The sequence below is a fragment of the Mobula birostris genome, chromosome 4 (genome assembly GCF_030028105.1).
Source record: "Mobula birostris isolate sMobBir1 chromosome 4, sMobBir1.hap1, whole genome shotgun sequence".
NCBI lineage: Eukaryota > Metazoa > Chordata > Chondrichthyes > Myliobatiformes > Myliobatidae > Mobula > Mobula birostris.
In genome coordinates, this window is record NC_092373.1 from 108,524,896 (window position 1) to 108,543,665 (window position 18,770).

Genomic DNA, 18,770 nt, shown 5'->3' on the forward strand with positions numbered 1-18,770 from the left:
TTCCATGAAAAACCATGTCAAATGCATTACTAAAATCCACTTAGTCAACATGCACTGCTGTATCCTCATCAGTTCCCTTCTCACTTCCTCGAAGAACTTAATCATGTTAGTAAGACATGACTGGCCATGCTGCCTGATCCTAAGTAGGCTAATCTTTTCCATTTGCTCTTAAATCCTCTCCAATAGCTTTCCATTCACTGGTATGAGCCTCACTGGCCTATAATTTCCCAGATTTTCCATCTTCCCTTCTTGAACAAAGGAACTTTAGCTACTCCATGATCCTCTGGGGCCTCGTCTCTGGCTACAGGGGATACAAAGCTCTTGGTCAAGACCCCAGCAATCTCATCTGGACTGTTGACTATTGGTGATGTTCACTCCTAGGAATGAAGTTCTCAACTCTCTCAACCTTAGGACTGTTATTGAAGACAGGAGCATGTGCACTGCCCTCTTTTTCTTTTCTCTCTCTCTCTCTCTCTCTGCCCCCATCGTTTTTTTAAGGTGCCGCTCACTATAATGATATCATCTGCAAACTTGTAGATGAAGTCCGAGTGGAATCTGGCCACATCACCATGAGTGTATAGGGAAGAGAGAAGGGAGTTGAGGATGCAGCCTTGTGGGGTATCAGTGTTGAGTATTACCATGGCACTGGTGTTATTGCCCATCCTTACTGATTGTAGTTTGTTGGTCAGCAAGTCAAGGACCTGGTTGCCGAGGGAGGTGCTGACTTCCAGTTCTTTTAGTTTGCCAATGAGTTTGCTTGGAATTACAGTATTGAAAGTGGAGCTATAGCCTATGTACAATAGCCTAACATAGGTGTCTTACTATCCAGATGCTCCAGGGAGTTGGTGTCTGCCATAGACCTGGCCACTGGTAGGCAAATTGCAGTGGACAGTAGTTGTTAAGGCATGATACCTTGTTTTTCCAAGGTACCGGAATGATAGTGGTCTTTTTAAAGCAGGTCGGAACTTCAGATTGAAGCAAGAATACACCTTACAGCTGATCTACACAGGATCGAAGTATATGCCCAGAGACCCCTCTGGGCCAGGTGCTTTCCATAGCTTCACTCTTCTGAATACTGATCTTACATCTGCAGCGGTCACTGTGGGTTTATGAGATTGGGTGCTGTTGGGGCGGATGGTCACGTAATAATCTTCTGTGTAAAATGTGTATAGAATGCATTAAGCTCATTAGCGAGGGGTGGTAATCATCTTTTTGATGCTGCTTGACTTCACTTTGTAGCCCATTACAGCATGTAAGCCCTGTCACAACTGACCGCCAGCGTTGGATTCAATGGGCTGACAAATTTAAGAATTCTATCAGGTCAAGTAACAGTAAGTCATCTAATAGCAATTGTATTTTAAGTTTTTTTTATTTGATCAGTTAATCTAAAAATAGAATCATGACTAATGAAATGCCCATCCTTTGCACATGGGAATCCTGGACTCTCTGTGTCCTGGACACTTGTAAATGGATGAAATGTCCTCAACAGACAGAAAGCACATTAACGAGCTGCAGGTGAAATTATCCCTATGGAATTATAACGCTATAAAAGATATTTGGCTAAAATAGGACAGGATTGTACTCTAAGTATTCCTGGTTATAAAATGGTTATAAAATGTGCAGGTGAGAAAGGAAAGGAGTAAAAGGAGGGAAAATGGCAGCATCATTTAGGAGAACTTTGCAGAACTGGAAACACAGGATGTCCTGGAAAATCCATAACAGAACTTTTCTGTGCAGAAGCAGGACACAACAGAGATGTGCTCCTACTGCTGGACTACTCTGTAGACTGTCAGCCAGTGAGAGGTTCAAAGAGATGTGAAGAAGTCTTAAGTTATAATGGGTGACAGAAACAACCTAGATGTAGACTAGCAATACCAGAAGGGGGAGGGTGGGATGGGGAGTGTACAGGAGGGGTTTCTAAAGCATTTTCAGGAGAATTTTTTGATCCAATTTTTTGTCCCAATGAGGATTGGTGGGCCTAGTTCTGAACACCACATTTTAAGAACATAAAAACACAGGAAACAAAAGCAGATGTGGGTCAACCAACCTCTCAACCATGCTCTGATACTTAATAAAATCATGACTGAATAATTTCTGAATGTAATGAATGGCTCTCTGGGGTACAGAACCCCTAAGAATCATGACCTTCTGAATTAGCCTGAATTAGCAATTTTGATTCTAGTTCTAGATAACCCCACCATTCTAGCCCCTATTCCTATCTTTCCTTCCCAACATGTTGTGTTTCAATAGGATTATCCTCCCCATTTTTCAAAATTCCAATGAATGAAAGCCCAACCTACCCAATTCCTTTTATTGATAGCCCCTTCATTCCAGGAATCAAGCTGATGAAAATTCTGTACACTCCCTCCAAACAATTATGTCTTTTCCTAAATGTGTTTTTAGGCCTGGTGTTCAGAATGATGGAGAAGTGATTTACTAAAATCATTGCAGGAATGAGAGAGTTTCATCATATGGATAGTCTGAAGAAGCTGGGATTGTTCTCATTGGAGCAGACACGGCTGGTTGGACATCTATTAGAAATATTTTAAATCAGAGTGGGTATAGACAAGTAGATATAGAGAGTAGATAGTGGATTCGAGAGCATGGAATGAAGGGGACTGGCAAAACAAACTACTGCTACTACGTTGACTCAGGCCTAGGAGGCCGGTGTCAGGCACGATGACGAACTCTCCACTTCTCCCTCTCCCTCATCAGTGTGTTCAGTTCATCTACATTAGCCGCGCCGCTGTCTTCTAGGAGCGTGTTGACCATAGTCTTCGGAGGGCGCCCAGGGTTCATCCTCCTGTGCTTGGGCTCCCATATGCTGACTAGGCCGGCAGGTAGCTCAGGGTGGCATAGACAATGCCCCGCTAGTTGCAGTCTTCTCGCCTGGATTTTAGTGGTGAGCATCGGTAGGTCGTTATAGAGCTCAACGTTCGTCATGTCATGTGCTATTGCCAACTCACGTCAAGAGCCATCTGGAGCATTCGTGTATAGCAAAACAAAAGGAGGAGGAAAAAAGCACATTGCATAGTCAGGATGAGGAATGCACAACTAGCATGGAAATATATTGAATTGTTGTGTGCTGAACAGAGATGGATGAGTACCTGAAGAGATATACGCCAACAGTAAGCACTCTGGACTCTGAATTAGTGATCTACGTCGACACTTGGTAAGGAGCTGCTGATTCAGATCTCCAGTACAGTAACTGGGTTCAGTCATAATCTCGGTCCTGTCTGTCCGGAGCATGCATTATCTACTTGTAACCAGGTGCTTCGATGCAGACTGTGTGGACCAGTGGGTTAACTGGCGACTGTAAATTTCCCTCGTGTGTAGGTAAGAGGGAGTTCGATGGGGAGAATGAAGTGAGTTGTGAAAACGGGTTCTTGATGGCGCGGACCCAGTACACCGAAGCGCCTGTGTCCCTGACGGATCTCCCTAATTTGAAGCGCGTTGGGGAGAGTGCAAGGGAATGGGATCAGTTAGTCTGCTCTACACACGTCTGCACGGATTTGACAGGCTGAAAGGCCCTCCTTGCTGTAAACATTCTGCAATTCTGTGAAGCTGCAATGCATCAGGTAATTCAAAACTGCTACCCTTCTTCAAACTTATCGGGGGTTTTCAGAAGAGAACTTCAGGTTTATAGTTTATACCTGCCCTTGTCTTGGTTTACACTGCCTAACAAATTTTGACAAGTCTAAATCCCATAAACTAGTCTCCATTATTTATATCCATGGTTCGCAACACAAACATATATATTAACAACATTTTCTATTATTCACTTTGTGATTGGACAAATTGCTTGCTTTCTCCTGTTACGATTAGACCTTGGTAACATCAATCAATTTACAAACCAGACACACTTTCAACTCCAATTGGTTGGATTGATTTTAGTCTTTGATTTGTTAATCTGTGTGTCAATCCCCGCCCTTGGGCATTGTCACATCTGCGCCTTCGCCTTTACGCATATTCCATTGGCGGTGTTAAACCAATGAGCGTTCCCAATTGGATAACACTGTCTGTCACTCATTCCATAATTTTGACAGCTGTTCGAGGGGCTGGTGAGCCGAGCGGCGGCGAGACAAGGAGCAGCGAGCACAGCGGACCGATACATTGCAATTTCTCGTTATGGAGCAAAGAACAAAACTGGAAGTGGAAACATGCATTAAAGGTAGGCTTCAGTGTTAATCACACAGTTTGGAAGTACAGCACATTTTAAGAATTGAATTGTAATGTACCAAACGCGCGAATTCAGTGCCGTTAACTGACATGTTCTTTTCTGACATTTGAGGAAAGCGGACAGGATGGTATGAGTACATGTAAAGACAAGTCATGAAAGAAACGGCCACAGTTGTTGCCATGTAAGAGAAAGGGGAGAGCTGTAACGGCGCTGTTTTACTCACTGGTTTGCAGGAATGTTTTCTCATCTATGAAAGCCTTGCGTTTTTGGCATACATTGTGGGGATGATTTCGCAAAATGAGTTGCTCTTTTTGACATTTGTTATACTTCAAAGTGCCGCGTGATTTTTGTTTTAATCATTGTCAATTCTAGTGGCTATCAAACGATCTAAAAAAAAATCTAACGTGATTCATGCTGCGAATCAGAAGCATTAACAATCAAATAATTCTGCAATGGAATTTAGTATGTAATCCGTACGGCGTTAATTTTCGTTTTCCATTACAACATATGAGATACCTTTTGTTCATTTCCGCCACATTATTATGTCATCTAGGAAAGAAAAAAAGAATTGTGCATTGATAATGTGGATGTAAGGAGAACACCGAGCAGCTAAACAAAGCGGTAGAAGGGTGGGACTGTACATGATTTATTGTTTGGGAGGTAATGGTGCTCAGAGTCAATCTCAGGGGTGCTCATTTTGTATGCTGGACACACACCCACACGTCTGAAATTACCCAGGGGAGAGGGGAAATCATCTGCCCAAGGGGATTTAAAACGCGACTGCACAGATTTCTGTCACTCTACTGTATTTCTTCTAGTCAAAGAAAGTATCGATTGTCATTTAGATCCGCCTTAATCAATCATACATGTCAGTGATCTCGCAGCTTTTGTCTTTGGAGTGAACGAGAGCGTGCCAATAAATGTAATCGCAATTTAAGTTTTAATAAAATGGTGATTTTTATGCTGCATTTTAGATTATTTGCAAAAGTGAAATTACTTTTTTCAGCATTATCTAGGAGTTGATGAAATACTTACTGTTGAGGAGAATGACAGAAAAGAGTTTCTCTTGAGGACAGGCAGCTAGCTGAATGGATTGCAGGAGAGGTGGTGGTTGTGTGATGTGACAATTTCATCCTTGCAGAGATTGATTAATCACATGCCTCTGTAGATAAGGGTACAGGGAAGATATGCAGCCTTTCTGTATTCTTTGTCGATTGAGACATATGTTTCTATACTCTATGAAATCCAGAGAAATTAATTTCAGCATGCAATCTCTCGTTGTTGCATTTTGAAATATTAATGTATGGACAATATAAGTTTAATGTGATTTTTGGAGTAACTTTGTGATATTCACTACCACACCATTTTGTCTTTGCTTTGATTTTTAATAGTGCATTGGCACTGATGTAGCATTAGAAATCTATTATAATTAATGTGTTCTGGAATGCTGGTGGATTACTGCCTGTGAATGAAGTAGGGTTCACAAGTTAGAATTATTTCCAAAGAAGCACATGTGGATGATCCTTGGATCATTAATGAGAATCTTAAACCAAGAGCTGTATCAAATGACAGATGTAGAACCCAGTGAAAAGGGGAGGTGGAGATGCCTTAGCCGGATAATGAAATCAGACATCTACACTGCCCAGAAGACCCATATGATAAGGACCGGGAGAGAGGTGTAAATTGGGATGCTACAAGGTGAACAGAACTGAAAGAGTTAGTGTGGGCTGATGTGAACACCATCAACAATCCAGAGGTGCCCACTCAAAAATCCAATGAGATTGAATGATTAATGAAAAAAAAAAGAACTTTGGGATGGCTTCCAGTAAAATAAGAGGTTAAATTAACTCATTATGTTTGTTGTAAATATTACATCAAAGGATTTCCCTTACAGCAGAGGAAGAAGAAAGCACTGATTTGGATTAGCACCATTGTTTCTTTTAGTTACTGGTAAATTTTGCCGATGTTATTGGGATTATTTTATGACAAACAAAGGATAGGTAAGGGGAATAGTTAAACAAAGATATTAGATGTGAAATAGTAACTTAAGGAAGCAACCCAACAGCAGCCACGGAAGCAGGGATTTTGCATTCTAGCAGCAATGTTACCATGAGTGTCGTGCAGAGCTACCAATGAGTATCCTCAACACTGATTCTGCTGCGTTTGGAAGCTGTCAGGGAGATCATCTTGAGCTCCCCTCACAACAGCATAGGGTCTTTGGTGATGAAAACCCAAGGCAAATTAGAAATGTTTTCTCTGCCTGCAGCAGGATGTTTACCAAGCGCATTGTCAAATGTTTTCAAAAGTGGATAGATTTATCCGCTTGCAGCAGATCCCAGCCTAAATCAATTACAATCAGAACAGGAATTGCTAGATGACAAAAGACCAACCACATGTTCTTCTAACATTCTGGTTAATGGTGTTGCAATGGTTTTAGTGCCGGTGATCAATGTCAACAGTTTACTCCACAATAGAACCAGAAACAACTTCAGGAAAACCTTGGAGGTTGCATTCATTGGGAAACATGGGTTAAAATTCATCTTTTTTCCTTACAAAATGTTGCATTTACTACACATCAGATCTCACATTAGTCAATTATAGACTTTCCACCTTCAGCATATTGTCCTGATATTGGGAATATTTCACTTAGCAATCAAATTTAGTAACCAGGAAGAGATTTTAGGCTTGACCAGGCAGGATGCCATGGTTAGCTTAACTACTTAAATGCTGTTATGATTGTAATGTTGATTCAAAAAAGTGCATAATATCACTTCATCACTGATATACTAGCCTGATTTCATTTTAGGCTGTACTTTCATAAAAGCCAGTTTTGTAACTTTCAACTTTTGTTTTCAAATCCCTTCTAACTCTTTTCTGTTGTCTCCAATCTCCTCTAACTCTAGTCTCTCTTCCCCCCCACCCACACACACACACTCTACTCCACCCATCACCTAGAGTTCTGTACTGTTCTATCTCGGCTTTGCTTTTTCTCTCGTTTATCCAAAATTTAATTATTCCATAGTTCAGTTGCCAAGGCTGTGAACTCAGGAAATCCATCTTTAAGCTGTTCTCCTCTTTCCTGTTAAAATATCCCTTTATAACTCCTTCCATTTCACCACAATTTTTGTCCTTTACCTTTAAAACTTTCTTGTGAAGTACCTTAAGATATTTTTGGTAAATGATGGTGTAACAAAAATGGGTTTTTGTAATGTAACCAACATTTTTTTCATTTGCCAGGTGTATCTGTTGTCAGTCTGGGGCAGGGACTATTTTTTTGGGTTCCTGGTAAAGTTTCCAGGCCTGGTGAGAGAAGATCTACATGCAATTCTAACTATCATAATAAATCCCTTATTGTATTACATTGCTTGGGAATTAAGTTACCAAACAAAAGTTAATGAGAATTACTGTCTGATACCTTCATCCCACCAAACTTAAAATAACAACCCAGGTGGTTAACCAAGTACCATTCCTGTTCAGCAACTAAGTTTAGAGGGGTGGCCTGATCTAGGCTGTGTGTCTGGTTTCATATTTCCTCCACTTTTTAATGAAGGATTGCACTGAGCTCCCAGATATGTTCAGTGCCTTTGACATGATCTGGTACCCTTCCCCAGATTTGTGCTTCCCTGTTGTCATTTCTCTGACTTGTCTTCAATGCTCTTTTAACTTCATTTTGGTTTGGTCTGTTGAAAATCTGCTGTACTGTTGGACCATACAGAGAGAGGGGTATTTATTCTTTTAAAACAGATGATCCTCCAAATGTTCTACATCAACAAATTGGGTGAGTTGATAAGGTGATAGAGTTTATTGCAGCTGAGGGAAGTTAACCTAGTAATTACAAAGGGGAGGAATGTTTTTTCAACCTCACAATTTTGGTTTTTAATTTTTAGCAAATTTTTAGCACATTTTTCTTTTGATTTGACATGATGCATAATGTTCTGTAGATTAGCTCAAAAATCCTGCTCAAATATATTTTAAATTTAGAAAGTGAGACAGTAAAGTGTGAAAATAGTTATGAGGGCAGAATACTTTTCCAAGGCATTGTATGCACAAGTCATTTGGGCAATGACCAGAATATGGATGTAATTCTACGGGCAGTCTCTTCAGCTGAAGATATACTATAGCAAGTAATGACAATACAACAAGGACCACATTTCAAAACTAATTTTTGTTGTGATATGCTATGGAATACCCAGTTCTTAGCTCCAACAATTACAAAATACAATGACTTATCCTGTTGGAATTATAGTGACTCAGTCCAACGTTTCTTCAGAATCACAGAAGTTTATTTCACCTGTTTTGTTTGCACTGGCACTTTAGTGTAATAATCCAATTAATTCCATTTATCTAGTATTTTCCCTGTGGTCGTGTAACATATTTTTCACTTTTGTTTATTTGTTTAAAGTTTTATGACAGTTTCAGATTTTGTAGCTTATCAGAGGTAAAATAATATATATAATTTGGCCCAGTGAACCATTGATTCCTTATTATGTAATGGGGTTATGCCGCATGTAATACAGCCATTTGGCCTACTGTGACTATACCAACAAATGGAGACCCATCTTTATTAATCATCTCAACTTTCCAGCACTTGACCCACAGCCTTCTATTTAATGGTGATGAAGTAGTCATTTAGACACTTTTTAAATGCTGTCAACAACTCAACCTCAACCACTCTCTCGGCAGTGTACTCCAGGGTGAGAATGGTGCCCTGCAGATCATCTCTGGATCTCTTACCCCAAATCTATATCCTCTAGTTTTGTCTACCTCTGTAACAGGGAATACCTGTGGTCTACCCAATCTATATCCCTCATAATTTTATATTATGTCCTCTCTTAACCAATTTTGCTTTAGAGAAAACAGACTTAGCATGTCCAGACTCTCTTTACAACTGATACACAACATTCTATGCAAAATCAGATTGAATCTCCTCTACATTCTCTCCAACCCTAAAGCATCTTTCCTGTAGTATAGTGAGCAGAACTGCATGCAATACTCTGAGGTCTGACTAATGGTTCAAAAAGTTAGAGCTTAACTTCCCTATTCTTGTACTTTAATCCCAGGTCCAAGCACGTACCAAGAGTGAAAATAAACTAATGCTGTGGGAAGCAGCATTGCCAGTTGTTCTCCAATCATGTTTTAAGAGCATAAAAGAAGCAACATAGAAGATATTTTGTGTATATCTTTTTGTTTAATCTAATATAAACATCTTTGAAAATTCACATATGTGTCACTAACATATTCTATGTAGATTGAAGTTTGCTGATGACACCACTGTTGTTGGCCAAATCAAAAGTGGTAACAAATCAGCGTTTATAAGGGAGATTGAAAATCTAGCTGTGATGCCATAACAACATCTTACTCAATGTCAGCATGACCGAGAAGCTGATTATTGACTTCGAGAGGATAAAACCAGAGGTCCACCAACCAGTCCTCATCAGAGGATCAGAGCTGTAGAGAGTCAGCAACTTGAAGGCCATGAAAATGAATTTCAGGGTTGTATATAGTGCCATACACTGTGTGGACTTTGATTATAAATTTACTTTGAATTTTGAACTAGGTAACAAATGAGTTCCATTTTTATCGATTTTCTCCATAAGTTGTAAAGTACATGCAATCACTTTACACAGTAACCATACTTTCACACTAAATTTCAAAGTTGAAAGTAGTACTTGGTCAGATACCCCGTCTGGGCTGGGCTCACCCTCCTGAAGGCTGTTCACACGCATTGACCTCAGAGACTGAAATTATAGGATCACCAGGGGTGTGCAAGCATTATAAGGCATTGAGCTCATCTGGAAGAGACTTGTCATTATTGTAATGAATGGCATCAGAAGTACATTAGACTGATAAAGAACAATTACTAAACCTGGATAGAGAGACTGAGATACCAGCTCTGCTGTTCATAATGGAGAATGCATATACATTAGATCTTTGAATTGAATATAATAATAATAACTTACTTAAAAAGCACTTTTCAGATAAACAATATCGTTCAAAGTGCTCTACAATGAGATAAAGTGCAAATATGAAAATAAAAGACAAAATGGTATTAATTAAAAGCAAGGTTAAATACATAGGTTTTGAACTGGTGTTTAAAAGTGTCAACTGAGTCTGCATCCCTTTTAGTTTTAGGTATTGCGTTCAGGAGCATAGACCAAAAAAAAGCTAACCTATCTTTTGAAGGAGATTGTTGTAATTTCAGTGACTGGCAGAAGAAGGCCTGAGAGCTTGAGCAGTTATAAAACAAAAGTGCTACTGTGATGTACTCTGGTCCCAGACCATTGAGAGCTTTAAAAACAAGTAAGAATCAGAATTAAGTTTACTATCACTGGCATATGTTGTGATAATTGTTGTTTTGATGCAGCAGTACATTTCAGCATATAATAACAAAAAAACTATGAATTAAAATAAAAAGTATATAAAAAGAATACATTGAATAAGTAATGCAAAATGAGAGGAGAAAATAGTGAGGTAGTGTTCACGGATTCATTGTCCTTTCAGAAATATGATGGTGGAGGGGAAGAAGCTATACTGAAATACTGGGTGTGCGTTTTCAGGCTCCTGTACCTCTTTCTTGATGGTAGCAATGAGAAGAGGGCATGTCCTGGGTAAAGCGGGTCCTTAATGACGGATGCCATCTTTTTGAGGAATCGCCTTTTGAAGGTGTCCACAATGCTTGGGAGGCTAGTGCCCATGATGGAGCTGACTGAGTTACAGCCTTAAGCAGCTTTTTCTGATCCTGTGCAGTGGGCTCTCCATACCAGACAGTGATGCAACCAGTTCGAATGCTCTCCACAGTATATCTGTAGAAATTTGTGAGTATCTTTGGTGACATGCCAAATTTCCTTAACTCCTGGTGAAATGTAGCCACTTCATGCCTTCTTAATTGCATCAATATGGATAGATCTTCAGAGATGTTGACACCCAGGAGCATGTAACTGCTCCCTCTCTTCACAGTTCATCCCTCAAATGAGGACTGGTGTCTGTTCCCTCAACTTCCTCTTCCTGAAGTCCACAATCAATCCCTTGGTCTTACTGACACTAAGTGCAAGGTTGTTATTATGACACCACTCAACCAGCTGACCTGTCTCACTCCTGTATGCCTCCATGTCACCATTTGAAATTCTGTCAACAATAGTTCTGAAGGGCCATCCTTGTATTCAGAGGCTGTGCCCTCATCCTAGGCTCCTCCATGTAGGAAACATCCTCTCTATGTCCACTCTATCCAGTCCTTTCAATATTTGATGGATTTCAATGGAATCCCCCCCCCCCCATTCTTATAAACTCCAGTGAGTACAGGCCCACACTTGCAATCCCTTTGTACCTTGGATTTCTGAATTTACTCCCAGTTTAGAAAATAGTTTACACCTTTATTCTCTCGAAAAAGTGCATGACCATACACTTCTCTGCACTGTATTGTGTCTGCCATTTCTTAGCCCATTCTCCTAAAATGTCCAAGTCTATCTGTAGCCTGCCCCTTCACCTATCTTTGTATCATCTGCAAATTTGGCTACTAAGCCATCTATCTATTCATCAACCAAATTATTGACAGACATATAACTTGAAACAAAGTAGTCTCAACACTGATCTTTGCAGAATGCCACTAGACACTGGGGGCTAAACAGTAAAGTTCCCCTTTATTCACACTCTTTGCCTCCTGCAATTTTCTATCCATGCTAGTATCTTTCCTGTAATACCATGCGCTCTTGTTTTGCAGTTTCATGTGCCTTGTCAAAGGCCTTCTGAAAATCCAAGTAAACAACATCCATGATCATTGCCTATCCTGCCTGTTATTTCCTCAAAGAATTCCAACAGATAGATCAGACAAAATTTCCCCCCAAGGAAATCATGCTAACTTTGGCCTATTTTATCATGTGCCTCTAAGTACCCTGAAACCTCATGCTTAGTGATGGATTCCAACATCTGACCAAATACTGAAATCTGGCTAAATGGCCTAAAAGTCCTAGTTTTTTGCTGCCCTTTCTTCTTAGAGTTGAGTGACATTTCAATTTTCTGATCCTCTGCAACATTGAATCTAATGATTTTTTAAAGATCACCACTGAAGCTTCCATAATCTCTTCAGCAACATACACAAAATGTTGGAGGAACTCAGCATTTTGTGTGCATTTCTTGGATTTACAGCATCAGCAGATTTTTCTCTTGTTTGTGATAATCTCTTCAGCTATCTCTTTCGAAACCCTGGGGTGCAGTCCATCTGGTCCAGGTGATTTATCTACCTTTAGAACTTTCAGCTTCCCAGGCACCTTCTCCATAGTAATAGTGGCTACACTCTTGAATTTCCGGCATACTGTTGGTGTTTTTCACAGTGAAGACTGATGCAAAGTACTTAATGAGTTTGTCTGCTATTTCTTTGTCACCATTACTACCTCTCCAGTGTCATTCTTTAGCAGTCTGATATCCACTCTCACCTCTTTTACTCCTAATAGATCTGAGAAAAAGAATAGCCACATATCTCTATACAAGTCAGACTTCCTGTAATTCTTAACTGAATTGAACTTAACTTAATTGAATGCATTGGCTACTTGTAATTGCAACCTCATCCTTTCATTTTTGTGTGTTATGCATATGCCAATCATTGATTGTGTGAAGAAAGCTTACCTGTTTTTCCTAAAATTTTCAATGATTTCATTTATTCTAAGGGAGAGTTTGGAATCTACGTTTTGCAATTTGTAAGATAATTGGAGTAAAATATGAACTTATTTAAAAAATATTATGGGGATTAAAAGCCAAAACTACAGTGTGTAGGTGGTTGTACTCTCTGGCTCATCTTTCCATGCCACTCATGAAGAACCTTTTGCCCTCACCCTTGGCCACTGGACGAATAAAGGAGTTGTGTTATGTAAAATAGCTGAAAAAGAAAGTGATAATGAAATGCAATTTACACAGCTAGGTGGAGGTGATTTCAGCTGTTAACTGTTTCTTGGGATTTAATAGAGAGTAGTTGTTTTAAACCTGGTTTATACTTCTGCATTAATTGGATACCGTAACCTACGCAAGTGGCCTACGCACGTTGTGAGCATTTACACTTGTGCATTGGTGTGCCTGCATCGCTCAGCAATTTGCGCACGTCACACATGCGCACTTCTTCATGGTCATGGTAGTCTCGAGGTAAACAAGACGCGAGCGTCTTTTTTCGTGCGAAATGTGTCCTCCATAATTTAGAAGGTCTGTAAAGCGTTATGGAAAGCATTGCTGCCAGAGTTCCTTCCCTACCCTTCAGTTGCCGAATGGGAAACTATTGCAGCGTAGGATGGCATGCGATGCTACCAAGTGGACCAATCACAGTTGTTGCATTCTGTGTTGCCCTGACGCATGGTTACATCTTGGGAGAGGTGTGTGTTGCAGCAGCGCAGGCTGTCATGTAGGGTTCCGTGTTGGCTTTGTGTAGGGTTTGCAGCAACGTAGACCTTACGGCGACGCGTTGACGCAGAAGTATAAACCAGGCTTTAGACGTTTTTATTATGATTGCAAAACCCTGTCGGACATTAACAATGTAGAAAACTGCAAGCCTAGTTCACTGGTTGATTGGTGAGGCTGACGGCAGGGGAGCTGTGTTACCTTGGTTGTTGTGCAGACAAGGCCCAGGAGTGCCTCAGAGTCGCTAGCAAAAGAGGCGCTAGAGCTGGCTGTGTGCCAGTGGATTTCGTACTGGGCTGGGGGCTGACACCTCCTGTCAATGTCTCCCTCCCCCATTTCCTTGGTGGAAGGAAAAGCTGGGCCAAGACAACTTGAATTTTGGCTATATATTTTCCCTTTGTGACTGTATCTGCAGCGCGGCAGATTTAAAAGGGCAGAAATCCTGCTTCGGGTTTGATTCAAAGAAGGAGTCTGAGTGGGAGTGCCGAGAAAGACATTTTTGAAATTTTCATTATTTTTTTTTCTCCAACGGCGTTCTGAGAGGCGGGACTGCGCAGGTGTGTGACGTCGGGCTGTGCAGCGTGGCAGATTTAAAAGGAACAGAGCCTCATAGAGCGGGCAGCGTAGTTTGCGGGCAGCGGAGTGAGCCGGGAGCAGAGTGAAGACTTAAGGGCTTCGGCTCAATGGGCTTAGGCAGAAACGGGCGAGGCGAGGAAGGTTTGGCATTCATTTTCTGTTGTTATTTGAGGGGAGGGGCAGTATGAGTGTGAGGGCAGTTTGCTGTTCTCGGTCTCGGATGTGGGAGGCCCTGGAGTCTCCAAGCCTCCCGGACGTCTACATCTGCGCCAAGTGCATCGAGATGCAGCTCCTAAGGGACCACGTCATGGAACTGGAGCTGCAGCTCGATGACCTTCGTCTGGTCAGGGAGAGTGAGGAGTTGATAGAGAGGAGTTGCAGGCAGGTGGTCACGCCGGGGCCACGGGAGGCAGACAAGTGGGTCACGGTTAGGAGGGGGAAGGGGAAGAGTCAGGTAATAGGGAGTACCCCGGTGGCTGTGCCCCTTAACAATAGGTACTCCTGTTTGAGTACTGTTGGGGGGGACAGCTTACCCGGGGGAAGCGACAGTGGCCGTGCCTCCGGCACAGAGTCTGGCCCTGTAGCTCAGAAGGGTAGGGCAAGGAAGAGGAGGGCAGTTGTGATAGGGGACTCGATAGTAAGGGGGTCAGATAGGCGATTCTGTGGACGCAGTCCAGAGACCCGGATGGTAGTTTGCCTCCCTGGTGCCAGGGTCCGGGATATTTCTGATTGTGTCCAAGATATCCTGAAGTGGGAGGGTGAGGAGCCAGAGGTCGTGGTACATATAGGTACCAATGACATAGGTAGGAAAAGGGATGAGGTCCTGAAAGGAGAATATAGGGAGCTAGGAAGGGAGTTGAGAAAAAGGACCGCAAAGGTAGTAATCTCGGGATTACTGCCTGTGCCACGTGATAGTGAGAGTAGGAATGCGATGAGGTGGAGGGTAAATGCGTGGCTGAGGGATTGGAGCAGGGAGCAGGGAGCAGGGATTCAAGTTTTTGGATCATTGGGACCTCTTTTGGCGCAGGCGTGACCTGTACAAAAAGGACGGGTTACACTTGAATCCTAGGGGGACCAATATCCTGGCAGGGAGATTAGCGAGGGCTACTGAGGTGACTTTAAACTAGAATGATTGGGGGGGTGGGAATCAAATTAAAGAGGCTAGGCGTGAGGAGGTTAGTTCACAACAGGGAGATGGGAACCGGTGCAGAGAGACAGAGGGGTGTAAAGTGAGGGTAGAAGCAAAAAGTACTAAGGAGAAAAGTCAAAGTGGCAGGCCGACAATTCCAGGGCAAGCATTAAAAAGGGCCACTTTTCAACATAATTGTATAAGGGCTAAGAGAGTTGTAAAAGAGCACCTGAAGGCTTTGTGTGTCAATGCAAGGAGCATTCGTAATAAGGTGGATGAATTGAAAGTGCAGATTGTTATTAATGATTATGATGTAGTTGGGATCACAGAGACATGGCTCCAGGGTGACCAAGGATGGGAGCTCAACGTTCAGGGATATTTAATATTCAGGAGTGATAGCTATGAAGGAAGGGGAGGTGGGGTGGTGTTGCTGGTTAAAGAAGAGATTAACACAATAGAAAGGAAGGACATAAGCCAGGAAGATGTGGAATCGATATGGGTAGAGCTGTGTAACACTAAGGGGCAGAAGACGCTGTTGGGAGTTGTGTACAGGCCACCTAACAGTAGTAGTGAGGTCGGAGATGGTATTAAACAGGAAATTAGAAATGTGTGCAATAAAGGAACAGCAGTTAGAATGGGTGACTTCAATCTACATGTAGATTGGGTGAACCAAATTGGTAAAGGTGCTGAGGAAGAGGATTCCTTGGAATGTATGCGGGATGGTTTTTTGAACCAACATGTCGAGGAACCAACTAGAGAGCAGGCTATTCTGGACTGGGTTTTGAGCAATGAGGAAGGGTTAATTAGCGATCTTGTCGTGAGAGGCCCCTTGGGTAAGAGTGACCATAATATGGTGGAATTCTTCATTAAGGTGGAGAGTGACATAGTTAATTCAGAAACAAAGGTTCTGAACTTAAAGAGGGGTAACTTTGAAGGTATGAGACGTGAATTAGCTAAGATAGACTGGCAAATAACACTTAAAGGATTGACGGTGGATATGCAATGGCAAGCATTTAAAGGTTGCATGGATGAACTACAACAATTGTTCATCCCAGTTTGGCAAAAGAATAAATCAAGGAAGGTAGTGCACCCGTGGCTGACAAGAGAAATTAGGGATAGTATCAATTCCAAAGAAGAAGCATACAAATTAGCCAGAGAAAGTGGCTCACCTGAGGACTGGGAGAAATTCAGAGTTCAGCAGAGGAGGACAAAGGGCTTAATTAGGAAGGAGAAAAAAGATTATGAGAGAAAACTGGCAGGGAACATAAAAACGGACTGTAAAAGCTTTTATAGATATGTAAAAAGGAAAAGACTGGTAAAGACAAATGTAGGTCCCCTACAGACAGAAACAGGTGAATTGATTATGGGGTGCAGGGACATGGCAGACCAATTGAATAATTACTTTGGTTCTGTCTTCACTAAGGAGGACATAAATAATCTTCCAGAAATAGTAGGGGACAGAGGGTCCAGTGAGATGGAGGAACTGAGCGAAATACATGTTAGTAGGGAAGTGGTGTTAGGTAAATTGAAGGGATTGAAGGCAGATAAATCCCCAGGGCCAGATGGTCTGCATCCCAGAGTGCTTAAGGAAGTAGCCCAAGAAATAGTGGATGCATTAGTGATAATTTTTCAAAACTCGTTAGATTCTGGACTAGTTCCTGAGGATTGGAGGGTGGCTAATGTAACCACACTTTTTAAAAAAGGAGGGAGAGAGAAACCGGGGAATTATAGACCGGTTAGCCTAACGTCGGTGGTGGGGAAACTGCTGGAGTCAGTTATCAAAGATGTGATAACAGCACATTTGGAAAGTGGTGAAATCATTGGACAAAGTCAGCATGGATTTGTGAAAGGAAAATCATGTCTGACGAATCTCATAGAATTTTTTGAGGATGTAACTAGTAGAGTGGATAGGGGAGAACCAGTGGATGTGGTATATTTGGATTTTCAGAAGGCTTTTGACAAGGTCCCACACAGGAGATTAGTGTGCAAACTTAAAGCACACAGTGTTGGGGGTAAGGTATTGATGTGGATGGAGAATTGGTTAGCAGACAGGAAGCAAAGAGTGGGAATAAACGGGACCTTTTCAGAATGGCAGGCAGTGACTAGTGGGGTACCGCAAGGCTCAGTGCTGGGACCCCAGTTGTTTACAATATATATTAATGACTTGGATGAGGGAATTAAATGCAGCATCTCCAAGTTTGCGGATGACACAAAGCTGGGTGGCAGTGTTAGCTGTGAGGAGGATGATAAGAGGATGCAGAGTGACTTGGATAGGTTGGGTGAGTGGGCAAATTCATGGCAGATGCAATTTAATGTGGATAAATGTGAAGTTATCCACTTTGGTGGCAAAAATAGGAAAACAGATTATTATCTGAATGGTGGCTGATTAGGAAAAGGGGAGGTGCAACGAGACTTGGGTGTCATTATACACCAGTCATTGAAAGTGGGCATGCAGGTACAGCAGGCGGTGAAAAAGGCGAATGGTATGCTGGCATTTATAGCGAGAGGATTCGAGTACAGGAGCAGGGAGGTACTACTGCAGTTGTACAAGGCCTTGGTGAGACTACACCTGGAGTATTGTGTGCAGTTTTGGTCCCCTAATCTGAGGAAAGACATCCTTGCCATAGAGGGAGTGCAAAGAAGGTTCACCAGATTGATTCCTGGGATGGCAGGACTTTCATATGAAGAAAGACTGGATGAACTGGGCTTGTACTCATTGGAATTTAGAAGATTGAGGGGGAATCTGATTGAAACGTATAAAATCCCAAAGGGATCGGACAGGCTAGATGCAGGAAGATTGTTCCCGATGTTGGGGAAGTCCAGAACGAGGGGTCACAGTTTGAGAATAAAGGGGAAGCCTTTTAGGACCGAGATTAGGAAAAACTTCTTCACACAGAGAGTGGTGAATCTGTGGAATTCTCTGCCACAGGAAACAGTTGAGGCCAGTTCATTGGCTATATTTAAGAGGGAGTTAGATATGGCCCTTGTGGCTACGGGGATCAGGGGGTATGGAGGGAAGGCTGGGGCGGGGTTCTGAGTTGGATGATCAGCCATGATCATAATAAATGGCGGTGCAGGCTCGAAGGGCCGAATGGCCTACTCCTGCACCTATTTTCTATATTTTAGATATTTTTTGGAAATCATGAGCTATTTGTGCACTGTGCTGTGTGCTGTTGGTGATGCGTTTTGCACCTTGGTCCTGGAAGGATGCTGTCTTGTTGGCTATACTCATGTATGGCTGAATGATAATTAAACTTGAAACATGAAATGAACTTTGTAACTGCTATTTATTCCTATATCTATTAAAATTTGGAAATTTTACAGAGGTTTGGTATTTAAAGTGGCACTACACATATTTACAATATTTTCTAAATTTTATACATCCTGAACAAATACCGTTAGCTAAAAAGTGATGTCTCTAATTATGCAGTGCTCTCTCAGTATGGATTTGCACAGGCAAGATAAAACTTGTCCAACAATTCACATTTGCAGAAAAAAAAGATGCTG

General features: G+C 41.8%; 1 protein-coding gene across 2 annotated transcripts in view; it reads left to right on the forward strand.

Annotated features, from left to right (window-relative positions):
* The first annotated feature begins 4,014 nt into the window (after positions 1–4,014).
* Positions 4,015–18,770, forward strand: part of afap1 (actin filament associated protein 1) — a 407,775-nt gene continuing 393,019 nt past the window's right edge. The window contains exon 1 of one of the 2 annotated variants that reach the window (XM_072255900.1): positions 4,015–4,171. In XM_072255900.1, the coding sequence (XP_072112001.1) occupies positions 4,129–4,171 (43 nt within the window). In that variant the 5' untranslated portion in view covers positions 4,015–4,128. Of the gene's footprint in view, positions 4,172–10,974; positions 10,996–18,770 lie in introns of those variants that run through there. The other variant, XM_072255903.1, reaches the window with a different exon arrangement.